This window comes from Drosophila santomea, chromosome 3R (genome assembly GCF_016746245.2).
Source record: "Drosophila santomea strain STO CAGO 1482 chromosome 3R, Prin_Dsan_1.1, whole genome shotgun sequence".
NCBI lineage: Eukaryota > Metazoa > Arthropoda > Insecta > Diptera > Drosophilidae > Drosophila > Drosophila santomea.
Window position 1 is genome coordinate 5,236,744 of NC_053019.2, and position 17,776 is coordinate 5,254,519.

Genomic DNA, 17,776 nt, shown 5'->3' on the forward strand with positions numbered 1-17,776 from the left:
AAACTTGTTGATGCCTTCTGGTTGGGAAACTCTCCTCTTTATACCCGATCCAGTCCAATCGAAACTGTGGGCCGTGCTGCCCGATAAGATAAGAAAGCCGTGTGCAGTTCGATTGGCGTGCGCAAAAACATAGTTCCTTTTGTGCCCGGCGATGATAAAGCGATTTGCAATCGCCCTGATAACGAGAATCGAATTGGTGGTGCGCCAAGCAGAGGGAGCACTATAAGAACGCTGGACCTCCAGGCGACAATCATCAAACAGTGAATCGGGTTTATTTTAATATAAACAAAAAACAAAATAAAAATCACATAATGGGTTGCAAGGCTTGTGGAACAAGTGAGTATACAATTAATCCTGGTTAATCCAGTGCGGCTGCTTATTTCCGGATTAAATTCTCAGACTGCCAGTGCTCCGCTACCAAGTGCGGCGACAACTGCGCCTTCAGCCAGCAGTGCCAGTGCTCCTGCAAGAACGGACCCAAAGCCAAGTGCTGCTCCACCAAGATATCCAATTAGATAAAAGAACCCTTCTCAAGCTCATCTGTGTGATATACATATAACCCGTCGGCATGGAATCAAAATAAATACACAATCACTTCAAACTAATGTTTAAAATCAAATCTTTATTGGCCATTTTGACAAGAATAGTTTCCCACTTTAGCTTTAGAAACTGCACACCCAATTAGCGTTTGAAATTACATTTAAAACACTTACACCATGTACACATTTAGTTCAAGTACACCGTGAGTACAGGACAATCAAATAGTATCCAAATATCAACATTGTTTTTGGAAAGCGTCTCTCGTGTGTATTTGTGTGTATCTGTGTGTTATGTGGTGTTTGTTTAGAGTTTTTTGGGAATGTGTGTGTGCAATAGCTTTCATAATGAAACATTAAAATTTTACGTACACATTATTACATATTGTTTTGCAAATTGTGAGTACACAGAAGGAAATCCGCTCTCGTTCACATATAAGTGGTTTATGTTTATTGAATTGTATATTTATTTGGGGTGTACTTAAGTCTTATAAAATTCTTAATGTTCGCGTACAAAGCTAAGTGTAGTATTGTGTTATTGTTGTTGGTTACATACATAAATGATTATGTTTATGATCTCTCATACAAACGTAATATGGTCCTCGTGTCTCTAATAGCTGACTAAAAAGGCAATTGCATGTGGCGCATTTGAAATGCATTGCAAACTCTGCCCAGATGACTCAAACAAACAAGTTAAAAAAAATATACATTGATTAGTTTAAATTTTTGCGCATTTTCAGCATTGGAAGCCAATAAAGGAGGGGTTACATAAAGCAATTCAATGTTACTTAGATTATAACTAAAATTAAAGCAATCAATATCTGCGTTGCTGCTTTCGTTGATTGTTTTTTATCTTTCGTTTAACATAGGCTTAGCACGCGAAGTAATTTGTATATCCAAGTTTTAAAATTAGGCGATTAAAACTAAAATCAAAATCAAAAATTTGATTCAACAAATAGTTACTCACTAACTAAACCGATTCTCTCGTCAGTATCATTTAAACGTAATGCTTTGTCACAGACGAACACGTCATAGTGCAAAATTGAAATCATATGTATACATATATAAAAGGTATATATAAAAATATAAAACAACATGCGGACACATTCTAAAGGTTTATACAACACAGAAATTCTAAATTCTGCTTAAGTCAGACACAATCATAATCACGATATATAATATAGACAATGTTCTGGCTGTGAGCTGAAGGTGTTTGTGTTGAGGTGCGCAATTTGCATGCATTGATCTGCTAGATCTAATTGTTGTTGATGTTGTTCTGTGTTTTGGCGTTTCACAAAAAGCTGCAAGGAAAAAGGTAAGAGTTCAATATAAAATATATAAACGAAAACCTACGAAAATAGTTAGTTCTTAGTCGCAAGTAGTAGGTACACGAGTAACATTTAAAATACACGGCTAACTTGTTTTTAAAAATAGTTTCACCATCTGCGTCAAGAAAGAGCTTGTGTACATATATACGTATATAAATATATATAGATATTTTGCATGTAAATTCGTAATTTGTTTCCTTCCCTGTACGGAGTTTCAACTCTTCTAGCTAGCTTTAAAAGCAAACGGATCCATGACCATTGAAACCAACTCACTTCCCTGCCGGAATCCATATCCTTTCTCTAGTTTATTTGTGTATAACGTTTGTATATAGCATAAAACGACGAATAACGCTCAAAATATGATAAACAATTAACTGGACATTCGCGAATATTTAGTACGTAGTATAATAAACCTCTTCGTTACAATCTATATTTTCTCTATTAATTTGCTAGGTATAAACATTTTACTTCAACATTTTTTCGTTCTTTTTGATCTAACCCGAAGTGCTAGCAAAATCTTAGTGCGCTTTAGTGAGTTTTGAGGTGGAATAAAATCAAGATATAAAATACGTACCAATCAAAACCTTCCACTACGATGCATTCCCAAATCTAATAATTACATCTAGATAACATTAAATAAAACTTTAGATTAGCACAATGAGTCATGCGCCAGATCGTTTATATCGTTGAGGTGGCGGAATCGGCATCGTCGGACTTCCAAGATAGCGGCACACGTTCAGGAGTTTATTTGATTTCGATTATATGTAGACCTCTATAGTGGTAATAGTTTCAAAAGTTCTCAAAGTTTGTAATCGTATCGAAGTCCGCCATTCCAAAGTCACCACTAAAAGAGGTTTCGAATAAAGTTTTGTAAAATTAGAAAAGAAATCGTTAATAAACAATAAAGAACCGGAATGTATTAAATCAAAATCATGCAGGCGATCCAAAGAAAAGGTGGGATAGATGCATTATATGAAGGCATAATATAATGAAATGACAGAAGTGCTCAACTTATTACATATTTGTACTCGGGAAATGTTGCGCAAGTTTTAATGGAAGCTAATCCCCAACAATTTAGAATGCAGTTTCACTTAACATTTAATATAATAACAATAACATCAAATTGAGTTAAGTTCGTAATAAAAGAGACAACAGAAACGAACATGCAAGTAATCGAACGACCCTTAAAAATGGGCACGTAGGATTAGGTTAAATCTAATGTAGCAATCAGTTTTAAACACTTGTCAATTTTATTATTTTCTTTCAATCTGAAACTCCTTATGTCGCTTGATTTTTTAAAGTCAGATTGATTAAGATCGAATTTATAGGTGCATGATGGTGCTATTCTGCAAGCTGCGTTCAAAGCGAAAAAGGAGAAGGGTAAATATAAAGGTTAGAGGGCATGATTTTAAAAATTTTTTCATATATCTTACAAAATTGATCGAGTTGTTGCTGAAAAGTTTAAAGAGATGGCAATACTTTAAAGTGAAAAACATAAAAGAATCTCGTAACACAAAACGAAACGTAAGTAATTAAGAGATTAGAGTTTTCTCATTCGAGAGCCCATCTGAAATTTATGAATCAGGGGTAGACTAAGGCTATGCAATGAAATGAGAATGAAGTAGCCAACTGCAATTCGATTAGGGAAACTGGGAGATGGCGGTCAGGACGGATCGATCGGATGAGAGCGCTATTTGGGCGTGAGTGAATGCGGACGAGAGCGCAGGAATTATCAACGAGTGAACGGGTTGCAGTGATCTGAATTCAGTGATTTGAATGCGAAACTTAACTAAGATGTTATACCTTTCGGTAAATGGCACATTCAACTAGCGCCCAGTACCCAGCCATCAGGTGTAGGCGGTGGCACAGCATATGATCAATAAACGTCATCAGTAAACGTACTGTCTATAGTTGTATGTCAATAAGGCTTCAGTGATTTCACTTATCACAGGATCGTTGGGTTGAGCGCTTTTCACAATGCTCGCTAGGGCCTCGGCCGTTTCGCTAGCATCGGAATCTGATTCCTCAGGTCGGGTTGGGCTATAGAAAGTGATGCCGCTTTGTGGCGAGATACTAAACCATCACCAAAAATAATTAGCCGCAAAGGTGGAAAATGAAAATAAACAAAGAGTAGGGTAGGTAAGTTTCTGTGTAAGTACAAGTAAGTAGAGACAAGTAACATGGAGGCATCTCAAAGAGCTCAAATAAAGTTCCCAAATAATTTTATTAGTTTGTTAAGAAAAGAGCCTCAAGTTCGGGTTAGTTGGGAACCAACGCATTCGGTTAAAACTTTTTGCCTCTTTACAACGTTTTTTTTCGAATTCAAAGTATTGCAATCTGATTAAACTTTTTGGTCAAAAACATAATCATAATCAACGTAAATTAAAGCATACAAGCAGAAACAAATAGGGCGACATAGAGACTTTATCGATCATCTCGGCCCAAACATTAGCTCTCCACTCAAGCTTTTAAGCCAAGTATAAGCGCAATAGTTAATAAATGGTTTATTGTTTTTTTTTGTGGTTGTTGACGGTCGATTTGGCGTCATAGCTGTAGCGTCGGCTTCCAAAACTTACTTTCCCAGTTGCATGCTTTCCTGAGCATGATGCGGAGTTCCACTTGTAGATCCATTGTCTCCATTGCTACAAACGTGAACGTGCAATGTGCTCTTCACATAACCGGTCACGGGATCTAGAACGAGGGGTTCAGGTTCTGATTAGGAGTGTTGGACCGTGTTATCTTTGATTGCATTCTTACCTTGACGCTTTGAGTAGAACTCACCAAAGGCGACATCCCTCTTCACGGGACTCGCGTTGCGATCGCTAGGATGCAGCCAGCAAAGCACATCTAGATCGCGAATGCGATCGGCCAGGTTCAGCACCTGAAAATCACGTGCAGTCCATGGCGCCAGCATGGTGACCAGTCCATTTTCGTTTACGTAGGCGATAGTGACTCCACCTGTAGTTATATTGTTATTGTTTTTGGAGACCTTTTTTGGTAAGTAATTTTAACAAACCGAGCTCGCTGTCGGAGAAGCGGAGCAGGAAAGTCCCAATACCATAGACTGAACGCAACAGATCATCCTGAGCCTTGGCCTTGTTGATGAAGCCCATAATGCAGCCTGCTTTCCACATGCCCAACATGTGATCTTTGGTGAGTTTCATGATGGCAAAGAACCACTCCCAGAATGTAAAGGACCGGTCAGGCATGGGCTCCTTACAGAACTGGTTCCACGTAATGTACTCAGATCGCTCCTCACGCTGGAGTTTCTCGTCTGTAAAGAAAACGAAAATAAAGATCAAGACCGTCAACAAACAACGGAGATCGAACTCACATAGGAAATCCAGGTTATCTATAGTCAAAGAACGCCCTGTACAAGATCCGAATTTGATGTTCAGCGCGACTGACAGCTGGGCCCAGGTAACGCGGTCGGTAATCATGAAGGGATCGCGCACAATCTCCGCAAACGCATTGTCCCAAGTAATGGTAGCCCAAGACTGGGGCTCTTGGTTGCCGTGCACAATCACCACCACCGGTAAGGACAGGGTCCACACCCGGATCTGGAAATCGTTTACTGTGGTGGTGGTGTAGAAGAACAGGGCGAATTTCTCGTCCATAACGCTCTCAGTGCCTTTCTTTTCTGCCCGCTTGATCTTCTTTAGCTGCATGTTTCGGAAGCTGGCGGAGAAAACATGGTTGTTTTGCTGATACTCCATGGTGCTAGAGGCGTTTTGAATCTCGCCCGATGATTGACCGGAGAGGCTACTATTATCCATCTGTGTATTGCGGTTGACGAACCGTTGCGCCTGTATCTCTGTGAATGAAAAGGGGAAGCGTTAGGTTTATATACTGGGCAGTAAAAAGCGCACAGATAGTTACCTGACATTATGATGCACTCGACTGTGGGTGGATTGTTGTGGATGCCGAGCTGGGAGCCGATTAGCCAACGCACAGACGCTGCGAAGCGTGTGTTAGTCTTCATCACTTGCGGGGGCTGTTTGTCGACAATAAAGGCGGAGCATACCAGGTTCTTCTGCGCGTTTTGCACCTGCTCGAGCAGATGTGTGAGCTCGGGCTCTTCGGTTACCAGACGTACGCGCATCAACTCCTTAACGGCAGCCAACATGTGTGCGATAAAGGTCTCGAGCATCTCAAAGCAGCGCTGGATGTCATCCATGGAGCCCTCATTAAAGGGAGCTCCGTTTCCAGCTTGCGCTTGTTGGTGGCGCCAGTTCTTCAGCTCGTTTATGACCAACTCGTGGAGCGTCTCGTAATACATAAAGCTGCGACGCATTGTGAGCACGATGGCCGCCTTTTCATCGATTAGACTTCTGTAGGCAGCTTCTGCGTTCGGCGAGGATGTGGAGTTCAGCATGTAGCCATAGTTCTGGACAAGCAGTTTTAATGCATTGGCACAGTTGCCAAAATCATTGAGGGCCTGCATGATCTGATGTTGAACATCGTACAGCTCCACCTTGGGCGGGACCATTCCGAGGGCTGGAGAGGCTATGCCTGGATTTTGCACATTGTGGATGGGGCCTATGCCCTGAACAACAGGCGGATTGCAACTGTTGGACACCGCCAGCAGTTCACTGGGGTCCATGTAGCCAGTAACCATGGGCGTGTTGTTCATGTTGTAGGGATTTAGCGGCATTGATTGGCCTGCGGTGGCAGCCACGCTCTTTTCGGTGACCAACTGCAACTCTTTTTGTAAGCCGCTCCGCAGATGCGTGTACAACTCGACAGCGGAGATGCGTTGGATGAGGGCGCAAAGCTCCACCACCCGGAACTTGAGGGCCTGGTCGCTGGCGGTGCGCGTGGACAGAAGCTTTTGCTGCAGATCTTCGTTGAACTTGAGGGCCACGCGCTCCAACTGGTCGGTAGTGTTGGGCGTAATTTGCTCGGACCTACAGGGATAAAAAAGATTCATTAGACTATGCTTTCTAAAAAGACCAAAGAGGACCTTTTGCTCGTATGCTGCTGCTGACTTCAATCACCCCATACCCCCAACACCCCACTCTACTCACATTATCCTGTCTTCGATCCAGGGTGCCAAGCAGAGGCGCAGCTCGAGCAGACCCTTCTCCTCGTAGTAAGCCGCCATACGCTGCTCGCAGTCGACATGGCTGGAGATGCGCTTCCACAAGCTCATGCTCTTGCTCTACCCGATAGATATGATGATGGTGGTATAGTGATTTTGGATGCTAAGCTGTGACAGCTGAATGTGTATGGTGATCAGTGCAACGGTTTGGGTTTTTATTCTGGTTCGGATTCAGTTTTTCAGTTTCTGTTATGGGACTTTATGAGCTGGCTCTTGGGCCGATCAATGTCCTGCTGGCTTCCACAGGCAAATGAGTCTCCATAAAATGCACTTGCATACATGCGAACTAGATCGGGTTTTTCTGACTTGGTTTGAATTTAGTATGGTTATGAGGAGGAAACTATAAATACACAAGCATATGTACATGAGGGTAAGTGCGATGTTTAGGCAAGATAATGTCTCCTAATATTGGATTAATATGTGATGTGATGACGCTACGGTTTTGTGCGATTCGTAGATGCGACCCCAGTGCGACTTTCAATAATATTTGCACTGCAGCTCGTACCCAAAGCCGTATACCCATAAATACGGCCAATTGTTGACTTATCTATCAAGGTTTGGTTCTCCCTCGGTCAAATATTAACAGCATAGTCGTGTTTGTGTCATATCGAAAGGTAAAGTAAATGTTAGTCAGTAACACATCTTTGTTACGCCTTCCATGGTGTTACACATTATAAAGAACTGATAATTCGCTTGTTTACATTCGAAACTTATTTACATTGTTCAAAACTGAAATTTTTAAAGGAAGACCTCTATGTTATTTCGTACGTTGATATAAATGATAAGTTTGTGTACGTTAGGTTTTTTAAATAAGACCAATGCTAAATGAAATGTTTTAAATTTAGGTAATGCAAATGTAATGAGCTGTATAATTTTAGAGAAGGAAGCAGATCTTCCAGCCGTGAGCTCATAGAACAATACTTTATGAGCGCAGTAAAGAGCTGAATTAATGCGACCATGCTGGCTTTAGTCTTTTATTACCATAACGAAAAATTATTGCAAATGACAAACACACCGAGAAAAACCAGCTCGCACGCAAGTGATAAAGTAAACAAAAACGAGGCAAAGCAACGCGTGAGGTGAATTCGAGACGTCCCGAACAACAGGTGTGAAAATTAATTGCACCACCGGGCGAGTCCGAGTCCGAGTGCGATCCATGGGGAATATGACTCTTTATGGCCATGCTAAATAGTGCTGATAAGGCAGCCTGGTGGCGGTGGCGACGGCGTTGGCAACCGGTGGAGCCCTTCTCCAACGAGCCGCAGTTCTTGGCCAAGTGCACAAGTCCGGCGACAATTCCTCGGCGTCGAAACGTGACCGTAAATGAGTGGTAATCCAGACGCAGGGTCCAGACTCACATACCCGAAAGCCAAACCCGAACCGAAACGTGTTTGTTTTTGTGGTCGATACGCTAATTTCTGTAGTTACCCGGAAAAAAGGCCAGCGGGACGCTCACGTAGCAAATATGAATGGCCCAAGAAAACGAAGAAGTTGAAAGAGTGGTGTAAACAAGGCAAACCAGTCCACTTCCAGGCGACTCCAGTCCAGGCAACAAAATTAGATAAGGATCTAATGGCCGAAACAAGCCCGAAAATGCAGCTCAAACAAAAGGACTACAGAGATGGAGGAGGTGGATGATCAAAACAGGTCGCGCCGATACCTGACCCTCAGGAACCGCATTCGAGTTCGGATGTGCGGCTCACTAGGTACGAGAGTCGGGGAGTCATCAGCTTAGGTAGATGGAACCAATGCGACTGTGTGGAGAGGTAGTTTTGATTTGTCCGCAGGCAGGTTTCTTTCTATTCATAAGTCAGTGCTGCTGGCTGCTGTTCTTTTCTTTCTTTTTCTGCCCTTCGGCACTTTTAAGTCCACAGTAAAGTGGTTCAAGGTTTTGATTTGCTTTTGGTTGCCCCTCTACTGTGTCAAGTCAGCTGGAAGAAACTCAGTCAAGTTGGCAAAAAAAAAGAGTTTTTGTTTATTCTTATTAGTAGTACTGAAGAATAGCGGCCTTTAGAAGTACTTTTCCATTTGTTATCAGCTTGAAAAGCTGCAAAAATACTAGAGAAACCCAATTGCATCCGAGGTGAGTCACTTGCACTGGGGTTATCAATGGAAAAGCTTCGAACGAAACAGAAAGAAAACCTCAGTCTGGTGGATGTTTTGATTTCTCGGATCGATTGACCGGCTTTATGTGGAATTGTTCTTGATCTCACTTGGGTTATCTGAGTAGAGCATAGGCTGTCAGGTGGCTGCGAGCAGACTGTTTACAAACAATTTTCCAGGGTAAGCCAATCGCAGTATTGTCACAATGGGAAGATCATTTTCCTATCTGAACAATAACAAATCACGGCGAAACAAGCTATTAATGGTTATATGTGAAATGTATGATTGTTGATTTTTACAGGTATTTACCGATCAATCGTAGAAGTTTAACTAAAGGCTTGGCTAATGTGACTGCCTACTTTTATAGCCGAAACCTCTCACTTGATAAGGCGCACAGGGGAATGTCAAAGTAAGTACGGCCAACCATTAAGAATGATATGAAAATTACGCTGAAGTAGTTAGAATAATCAGTGTTTGCTGGAAATTTGCCGTATTCATATATTATTACCAAGCTCTGATAGCGCGTTGACCAAAAGGCATCGATGAATCAATTGCCATGAAAGATTGCGTATGGATTAGGTGGAAAACCGTACAAGCCACTTATCGGCCAATTTACTAACTTTAAATAGCCCTCAACGGCTTCGCGGAAAAGCGACTGGAGTTTTCGTTTATTAGGAACTGTGAAACTAAACTACTGACCGCCGAATGCGAAAAATGCCTTTGTCCACAATGATATTATTATGAAATTCGGTTAATGGAATTATTATGTTAATTTACGCACATAGCCCTCTTCGAAGGTCTTCATTGGGGAAACGTTGGTGTATATTATCAACGAAATAACCAACCGCACCCCATAATTAGAGTCAAAAATGCATGGATGGATGACCGGGTGGCTACCACCCCTCTCGGGGGTCGAGGAATTCCCGTCTACCATCTACCATATCGCTATTGTTTTTGGTCATGTGCTGTCTTTTGGGACCAAAGCGACCTGAGCTTAATTTTCCCGGTCTTTTTATACAACTTCGTTAGTAACAACTTGTTGATATCGAGTCAAATCCTTTTTGGGCCCGATTTTATTTTCGTTCTGAGCTGGTGCCCCCAAGAAATCCAGTTTCTTTCGCCATCCGCACGAGCAGCAAACGCTCAATGAAAACAAAAACAAAGACCAAACAAAACCGAGCACAGACCCAGACGCGATAAAATTGTTTTGCGGCCTTTTTAAGTTTCGGTATTGAATGCGCTGAAAGCGAAAAATATCTCCGGCACGTGACGTCAGCAAAAAAGCACACTACGAAAAAAAATTCAATTAAATCGCTCATTTAAGCAGAGTCAAAGTCTTAGAAAATGGATAAAACATGACCTTGTGCCTAATGCATAGAATAATATTTTAATTTAATTATAGGTTTTTTTTAGAGTATAGAATTTAAATTGCAATAAAACGATGATTATTCGATTGAATGATTTTATTGACATGAAATAATTTGTCATTACTTTTAATATGATTTCTGATATGACCACTTCGATTATAATCTGACTCATTTCAATGATTTTCAATTTGCTATATGCATAACGCGATTTGTTCAATGGTTAGGTTTGCTTATGCATAGACATGACTTACATAGCCAGTAGTTAGGTGTTAATCACAATTTAGCTTATGAAATCGAAACACAATTCGTTTCCATTCGAATTACTTGCTTATATGTTTGTTTCAATTTTGCACAGTTGGATTTGTAACAGCATGAAATGCAAAAAAGAAAAATATGAATTAAATCGCATCTGAAAGAATAAAAATAAAAAAAAACATTATATTCACCATTTTAATATTGCTCATTACTTATGTTTGCACATTTCATGCGAAATTTTTGAAAGTTTTACTTATCGGACTTCCTGCGATAAGCGCCTCAAACTTCAAACTTTGGTTTTAACCTTTTTAGTTGTTTGATTTTTTTCTAATTTGTATAACCCTTAGTAGCATGCTTTTGACTATAGTTCTCGGAACAACTTGGAAAGTAGATGTGCACAAAAGAAAACGAGCAATTTCGAATAGCAAAATATAATGAATTTTAAAAGAAAAAATCATCTGTTATTATGATGCGTGTTATTCGCCTTGCTTAGCTTGCTTTGCTTTGGAGGTAAAACATCGGCCGGCATTAACTTTACCGCAAAAGCCGCGATAACCGGTAGTTACCTACTGAAGCCCAACTGAACCCATCCCCCGCACGTCGGACATTAGCGATTTATAGCGCCATATAGACCACACTTAGGTGTGTTTGTTCGGTGGGGGGCAGGGGTGAAATACGAAGTGTATTTAGTTGGTTGCAGGCGAACACGTTAGTCGGCGTTATTCATACGCGGTTGTAAATGTTCACACATGTCCACAGGGGGTTCTGGGCCAAATGGAGAGTTGAATGAGAAACGCTGGCGGCTGGCGAGCTTCAGGGGTTTAAAATGTGTATAAAACTCATACCTCAAAAGCGCCTCAAGCACGCAAACACGAGTGTATTTCGACCACCAGCACAACAAATATGTAACGAACGAAGCTTTTACATTTTTTAAATGTATGTATAAATTCATTTCGATCTCTCGACGGCGAAAATGTTTTCAGTTGCAAAACTTGAATTTGCATTGACGTCTATCTTTTGGGCGAGCGTTCGAAGAATCGCCGTATATCCAATGCATACATGTGTATTGTATTGTACGCAGTATAGATTAACAAACGCTTTCGTAGCCCCGGAAATATGACAGTTTCTAGGCATCCCACAAGCACCTATGGCAATTTCCAAGTACTCAGAGCTGATAATGCAAAGGAACTCATTTTACATAATCAAAACAGCGTCCGGTCCAGTAGCTTAAAGAAGATAGGAATTAGCTCTCAAATTTGAAAAATTCGATTTTTCCGAACGCAGCTCCTTAAAGCAATTCCAGTGTCTTCTGCGACCTTGAACTTTGAATTTTCCACAATGAAAAACCTGTGCATATAATGAAAGTGGTTTGCCAGTTGCAGTGAAAAGCGAACTGGTTGGACTGCTTTTTGCATCCGTTGTTTGTTGTGGGGTATGTAAAGCAGCGGATTCAAGTAAAATATAAGTCAATTCAGCGTTCGCCGGGGAAAAACCCGCAGTTCATAGTAATCTGCACTTACATTTGAGTGCCAATTGTTATGGCATACATACATTCTTGACCAACGGATTGTTTGCCTATTTGTACGAACGTGTGTGGATACTTTTGTATCTGTGTTCACGAGATACAGATTCTCGCCAGCCAGCTGCCCACACAAAAGTTGACTTTTTGCTGTCGTTTAGTTCAGCAAACAAAAAGCGACTCGCAAACAGCAAAGAAATACGACGAGAAATGAGGAGATAAAGGGGGAGATAGAGGAATCAGCCCCGTTGCACTTTTAGTCGTGTGATTAATGCCGAATAGGCGCGTTTTAGATAAGCATTTGGTTGGCGGATGATGACTCATCATCGCCGAGCACCAGGCAATCGTTACTCCACACCAAGCCACTTTGTTTATCTTTCTATATCTGCGATACGAAATCTTTTGGATAAACAATCTGCAGATTCAGATTGAGTATAATCCCCGAAAGCAGTATGCACACACAATATCTGGCCTATTGCCACAGCGAAAATTCTGGAAAACGTGTTATCTGCAAAGTGGGCGTATAAACAAGATATAGCCAGAAAGAAAGATCCCCATTTTGATGCTAACTGAAAAGCTCCGAGTAATCTAAGTGCGGCAAGTGGAAAGTTTTATGGCAGCAGCCCGGGACTGATAAGACTGGTTGAAACTACGTATCATAAAAGGTAAGACAATTAGTTGGGACAGTGATACCTCTCCGCGCGGAAACATAATATTTAAATGATTCATTATAAATCCCGCAATTGTATAGACTCTATTTGAAATTTGTATTCCAAACTTGACCATTACATTTATGTGCCGAACTTAATTAGCCAAATTTCTTTTTATATCGATAAGCTAACAATTAATAATGAGAAGTAATTTTTAAGAAACCTTTGTACTATTTACGTATATTTTCTTCTTTTCCACTTAAAAGGATTTCACACAAAATATGTACTTAATTTTTATTGATTCCAATTTGAGATAACAGCATTTTGCAGTTAAAATGTGCGTAGGCGTAACTAGAATCCGCATTTTTAACAACAACCTTTTATAGATCTAGAGATCTCGAAGTACATATGTTAGAACTACTACAATTTATTTAAATCTATGGTTTTGGTTTATGTTCTAGTATATAACATTTTAAATTCGCGTTCTTTGAGTTGGGCAATCCAATTTGAATATTTGTCATGCACTCGGCAGGGAAAGTTTGTATGGGCATGGCATCAAAGTTGGATTGTTATGCCAGTGGAGCAAGTAAAGCTTTGGTTAGGGTCACAATTTCCCAATTTCCTCGGCCCTTGGCAGTTCTGACCAATCCGAAAACCGACGATTCGAATCCCCCAAGTGTGGGGGTTCTGCCTTTGTTGTTCCTTGCTGTTCTTTGCGCTTTTTGCTTTCTGCTGCTTCGACATTTGTGCCAGCCAGCCGGACATTTTATATTTTTCTTGTTCAATTTTTTATAAACAACGCACACACACTCACGCTTTCCGTGTGAGAAACGAGTGTCGTTTGTGGTATTTGTTTTTGTACTCATAAAAGTTTAATAAGCATGTCTCAGTGTTCTTTACCCTGTGGTTGTGTGGGTGTCTGCCGTACTCCGACATTGGAAACCCCACCATTGCACCACCCCCAACCGAACCCAAAGTGACGCTCTTGCCCCGCCAAGTGTTTTTAAGCTAATCATTTATCGTTGCTGCTCGCCTGACATTTCGCACGATGTTTGTTGGTTTTCGTTTCCTATACCGAGAAACAGCGGATCGATTGGGGTATATTCGACTTTGTAGAATGTCGGCACATGGTTTTTTATCACCATCTACATAATGCTCGTTGTGCGTACAGATCAATGTTTGTTTACACACTAGTTCCGATAACCTCACATACATATCAGTTCATTATAAAATATGTGCTCAGCTCTACTTGCCAAAAAGTATTTGCCAAAAGTAATTAAGGCATACATATATATTTGTCCAAATTGTCAACTGCAATACATTCAAGGTTAGGTTATCGCTTAGTTATCACTTTTGTGTTTGCTCTCAATGGTTCGAAAAGTGATTATTTGACTGTAGATATTTAGGTTATCAAACAATACAGCTACCAAACATTGCCTTTTATTGCTTAACTGTAAAGTCTTAACGGAATGTCACTTAGGCTACTCTTATCTGCAGAGTACAAAAAAAAATCTCAAAAATTTACTAATCCAAATATCTAGTCAGATTCATTTTAATAATAAGCACAGATCCGTTTACTTCGCAGTTAACTTATGAGGCTGAAGCAGTTAGATTTGAGTTTCGATTCGCTAGTTCTGGGTACCATCTACTAGCACCAGAAAAGCATTTTGCCAACGATAAGCAAGCACAATGTGTAAGTACAGTAGGCCCCAATCTAATGATGGGGCAGCAGTGTGCTCCAGTTACGACAGCGGCCCCAACGATTAAATGCAACGCAATAAACGACTTTGATAACGAGGTGTCAATGTAACAAAGTAAATAAGTAAAGTCGCCGATAAGAAGCAGACCTCGATTTGCGCTTGAGGATAGTGATTCGCATAATCGAGTAATAATAGTTCTGCCCATATCGAAGGTCCAGAAATAACTTTAAACACATGTGGACTGGATTTGTGGCGATAAACTTTCCTGCATATGTTCACATCTGAAGCGAGTGAATTCCAAAACGATATTGAAGGAAAGATTGGGGAAACGAACCTTGAGTACCGTAGAGTTTGAAGAAACTCGCAGCATTATCAAATTAATAGTGAATCCATTGAAATTTAGATATATTTCTTTCTTATGTAAAATATAGTTTTTCAATGATAATTTGTTTGCCCATCACATGCGTATAACATTATATGCACAATATAAATTGGAATACTTTTACAGAGGGACACAAAACCGCATTTTAATTACTGTTAATAAATATGGTATTTATATAATATTGTTGACATAGACGAAACCCCTCCGTCCACTATCTAAAGTTGACCGTCCACCTGGCCATCGATTGGAGGACTCACAATGGCCAATGATAATCTACAGTGTCCACAACAATCCGATCGGGTTTATCAAATGTGAAACGCCAAGAGGTTAACTAACATCGGCGTCGCTGACAATCGTAATTTGTCAGAAGTGGTAGGAGCCAGCCGGGTTATAGCCAGGCCAAGAAGTCAGGGTGGAGAGAGGGGAAGCCCGGGACGGAGGAGGGGCAGTGAGCGACCGACAGCGAGCAAGATAAAAGTGTTGAGCGCGCAGAAGTCGGCGACGTATGAAAGCAAGAGTAGCATGTGAATATGAGAATGATAGGGCCTCGTACGACAGACACGTAGAAAAATATCCTAAGAGTACTAGTTAAATTTATGTAAATAAATAATTGATTTTGAGCCACATCAAATGGTTTTAATTTATTAATGACATAGAAATGGTTTGAAAGGTATGCAAAAGGGGTGGAGCATAATTATTTAATCAGCAGATATTTTATATTTAAAATTAAAAATATATAATTTAAAGTTGATGGACTCGCTTTTCTTCCTGTGCAAGGGAGCGAGTGGGACGAGGTGATGGGAAACAGCTAATATACTCAATATTAGTGTTGTTGTTGCTGCCATTTGTGCTATTGCACTCGAAATTCTTGTTGCCTTTGTTTTTATGGGCTTTCCAGGAAACAACAATGAACGGGGAAGAAGAAGACCGGGAAACAGGAGCATGAAGCACACATGTGCATGTGTGTGGGTATTTTGTTGATGTATAAATAAAGCGTCAAGTGGAAACACATGATGATGGTGCATTGAATTCGTGGCTAAACGGCAGAGAACCTTCGTGAAGGCCTTGCGGAACCACCACACGCCCACCCACCCAGAAAGCACCCACACTTTTTGCGCAGTGCACAATTGCAGTGGAGTCCTCCCACCCACACACGCATTTATATACGTACCCCCCACCCCTTAATTTGTTGCTCTTTTTCTTCTATTTTCTATTTACCTTTGGTACACAAAAACCAGCGCACAACACTATGTAAACACACGGCTGGCTGGTATCGGTTTGTTTGTGTTGGTACGCCTGCCGCTGTTGCTCTTCGATATTTTTTATTATGTATTTGCCGTTTTATTTTTAAATCGCGCTCGCTTCACGCACACACTAACACACTCGACGCAGTGCGAGGGAGACGGAGCACACAGGCACACCCGCACACGCACTGAGAATTTAAAGAGGTACTAGAGTCTCAACAAAAGGTAATTCTATCTGTAAATCGAATTCATAAAGACAAAGTGCACTTGCAAAAGAATTCAACTGGTTGCGCACTTAAAATTTTCTCCGCTTTCGAACAATTCCCTTTAGTGGCTAAAAAACGACTGCCGCGTCTCTAGAGTTGGAGCGAAAGCGATCCACATGCGATACTATCGGCCTGTGGACACATGTGAACAATCGATACCATCTGCAGATATCGATTTTTTCTGTTACATTTCCGACAACCGGGGAAGGTAGCAAATATTTTCTGATATTCTGATTAGAATACCTTTGCTTTAATTTAATAGAACAGCGGGCTAAAAAATTGGACAAGTAGCAAGGGCTTGCTAACTATAATAATACAAGTATTGCAAATTCTAAACAATTTTAATTTTACATTTTCCGTGCTTTAAACTTAATTTTTTTTAAGTACATACATATATGTGCATGATTTAATGAAAAAAAATTTAAGGGCAGGATTTCCTTTTAAAGTGTTATAAAAGCAGCACATGAGTTAAATACAAAAATATCTAGAATAGATTTATCTTCCACTTAATTTTGTGAGTTATTTGATAAACATTATCAATTAGAAGTAGTAAAAAATTTGATGGTTCAAAACCCGGATAGCCAAGACTGCAACCATCGCCGCACTGTTAACCTAACAGCAATGGCGGGCAGCAAAGAATAAACAATTTACCAAGCTAATTGCGATAAACAAACATTTATCAACGGGGATTTACACCCTTTTTCGCATTACTGTGGCGCCGCAGATATGACTGCGCATGTTGTCCGTACACACATAAGCTCCCACCCACACAAATGCACCACAGGCAATGTAATTAATTGCATTTGATTGATTTGTCCACCGAAAGTCAAGGTTACCCCAGTCGCAGAGAGGCAAAATTAATGGTTTTTTGTCTTCTCTTGTGTATTCTGCACATAAACATAGCGACTTCTTATTTTCACCTGTTGTGCGCAGCAACAAGCGAGCATGGGTATGCCACCCCCTTTAGTTCAAGAGGGGGTGAAATTCAGAGAGGGGTTTTTAAGGATGGGCCCCGTCTAATCAATAGGCCTTAAATAATTAATCCATTCCACAATCGGCGCAACACAGCAAATCACTCACCTTTTAGATTGCCTTTTTGGTTATGGCAGGTGTTGTGGGAAAAACCCTTTTTATCCTAAAAGTAACACCGCCTGCAGCTCACGGCTGTTAGACCACCTAATTACAGGGCAACTAGTCTTAAATATCACTTTTTAAACGCACTAAAATTAAGTTGTTTTCGTTTTACGAGAACTCGAAGTTTGCGAACGCGACTTCCAAGAGATTTCGATAGACTGCACCCCCGCAAAAGATGTTATCGTCCAATC

The 17,776-nt window shown here is 40.6% G+C and overlaps 2 protein-coding genes across 14 annotated transcripts; one reads left to right on the top strand and one right to left on the bottom strand.

Moving 5' to 3' along the window:
* Positions 1-2: 2 nt before the first annotated feature.
* On the top strand, positions 3-1,341 carry LOC120454524 (metallothionein-4). Its single transcript, XM_039639889.2, has 2 exons — positions 3-336; positions 400-1,341. The coding sequence occupies exons 1-2, from the start codon at positions 312-314 to the stop codon at positions 513-515; spliced, it is 141 nt and encodes a 46-aa protein (XP_039495823.1). The 5' UTR covers positions 3-311; the 3' UTR covers positions 516-1,341.
* LOC120454522 (signal transducer and transcription activator) lies at positions 603-17,738 on the bottom strand. 13 transcript variants are annotated; one of them, XM_044006471.1, is made up of 10 exons: positions 17,532-17,736; positions 6,892-7,305; positions 5,744-6,771; positions 5,199-5,678; positions 4,881-5,138; positions 4,622-4,822; positions 4,441-4,555; positions 3,767-3,937; positions 2,439-2,708; positions 603-1,837 (listed from the first exon to the last, which is right to left on the bottom strand). In XM_044006471.1, exons 2-9 carry the CDS (start codon positions 7,014-7,016, stop codon positions 2,654-2,656), a joined length of 2,433 nt encoding a protein of 810 aa, XP_043862406.1. In that variant the 5' UTR covers positions 7,017-7,305; positions 17,532-17,736; the 3' UTR covers positions 603-1,837; positions 2,439-2,653. The 13 variants fall into 13 exon arrangements, with proteins under 13 accessions (XP_043862406.1, XP_043862405.1, XP_043862407.1 ...); XM_044006470.1 differs by having other exon boundaries at positions 4,441-4,576; XM_044006472.1 differs by having other exon boundaries at positions 3,668-3,937; positions 4,441-4,576.
* Positions 17,739-17,776: the final 38 nt, after the last annotated feature.

Coding starts and splice junctions, on each gene's coding strand:
- LOC120454524 (XM_039639889.2), top strand. CDS start 312: ATGGGTTGCAAGGCTTGTGGAACAA. Junction 337..399: donor TTGCAAGGCTTGTGGAACAA/GTGAGTATACAA, acceptor TTAAATTCTCAG/ACTGCCAGTGCTCCGCTACC.
- LOC120454522 (XM_044006466.1), bottom strand. CDS start 7,016: ATGAGCTTGTGGAAGCGCATCTCCAGCCATGTCGACTGCGAGCAGCGT. Junction 4,823..4,880: donor CTTCTCCGACAGCGAGCTCG/GTTTGTTAAAAT, acceptor ATATAACTACAG/GTGGAGTCACTATCGCCTAC. Junction 3,938..4,440: donor GAAAGCATGCAACTGGGAAA/GTAAGTTTTGGA, acceptor GTGATGGTTTAG/TATCTCGCCACAAAGCGGCA.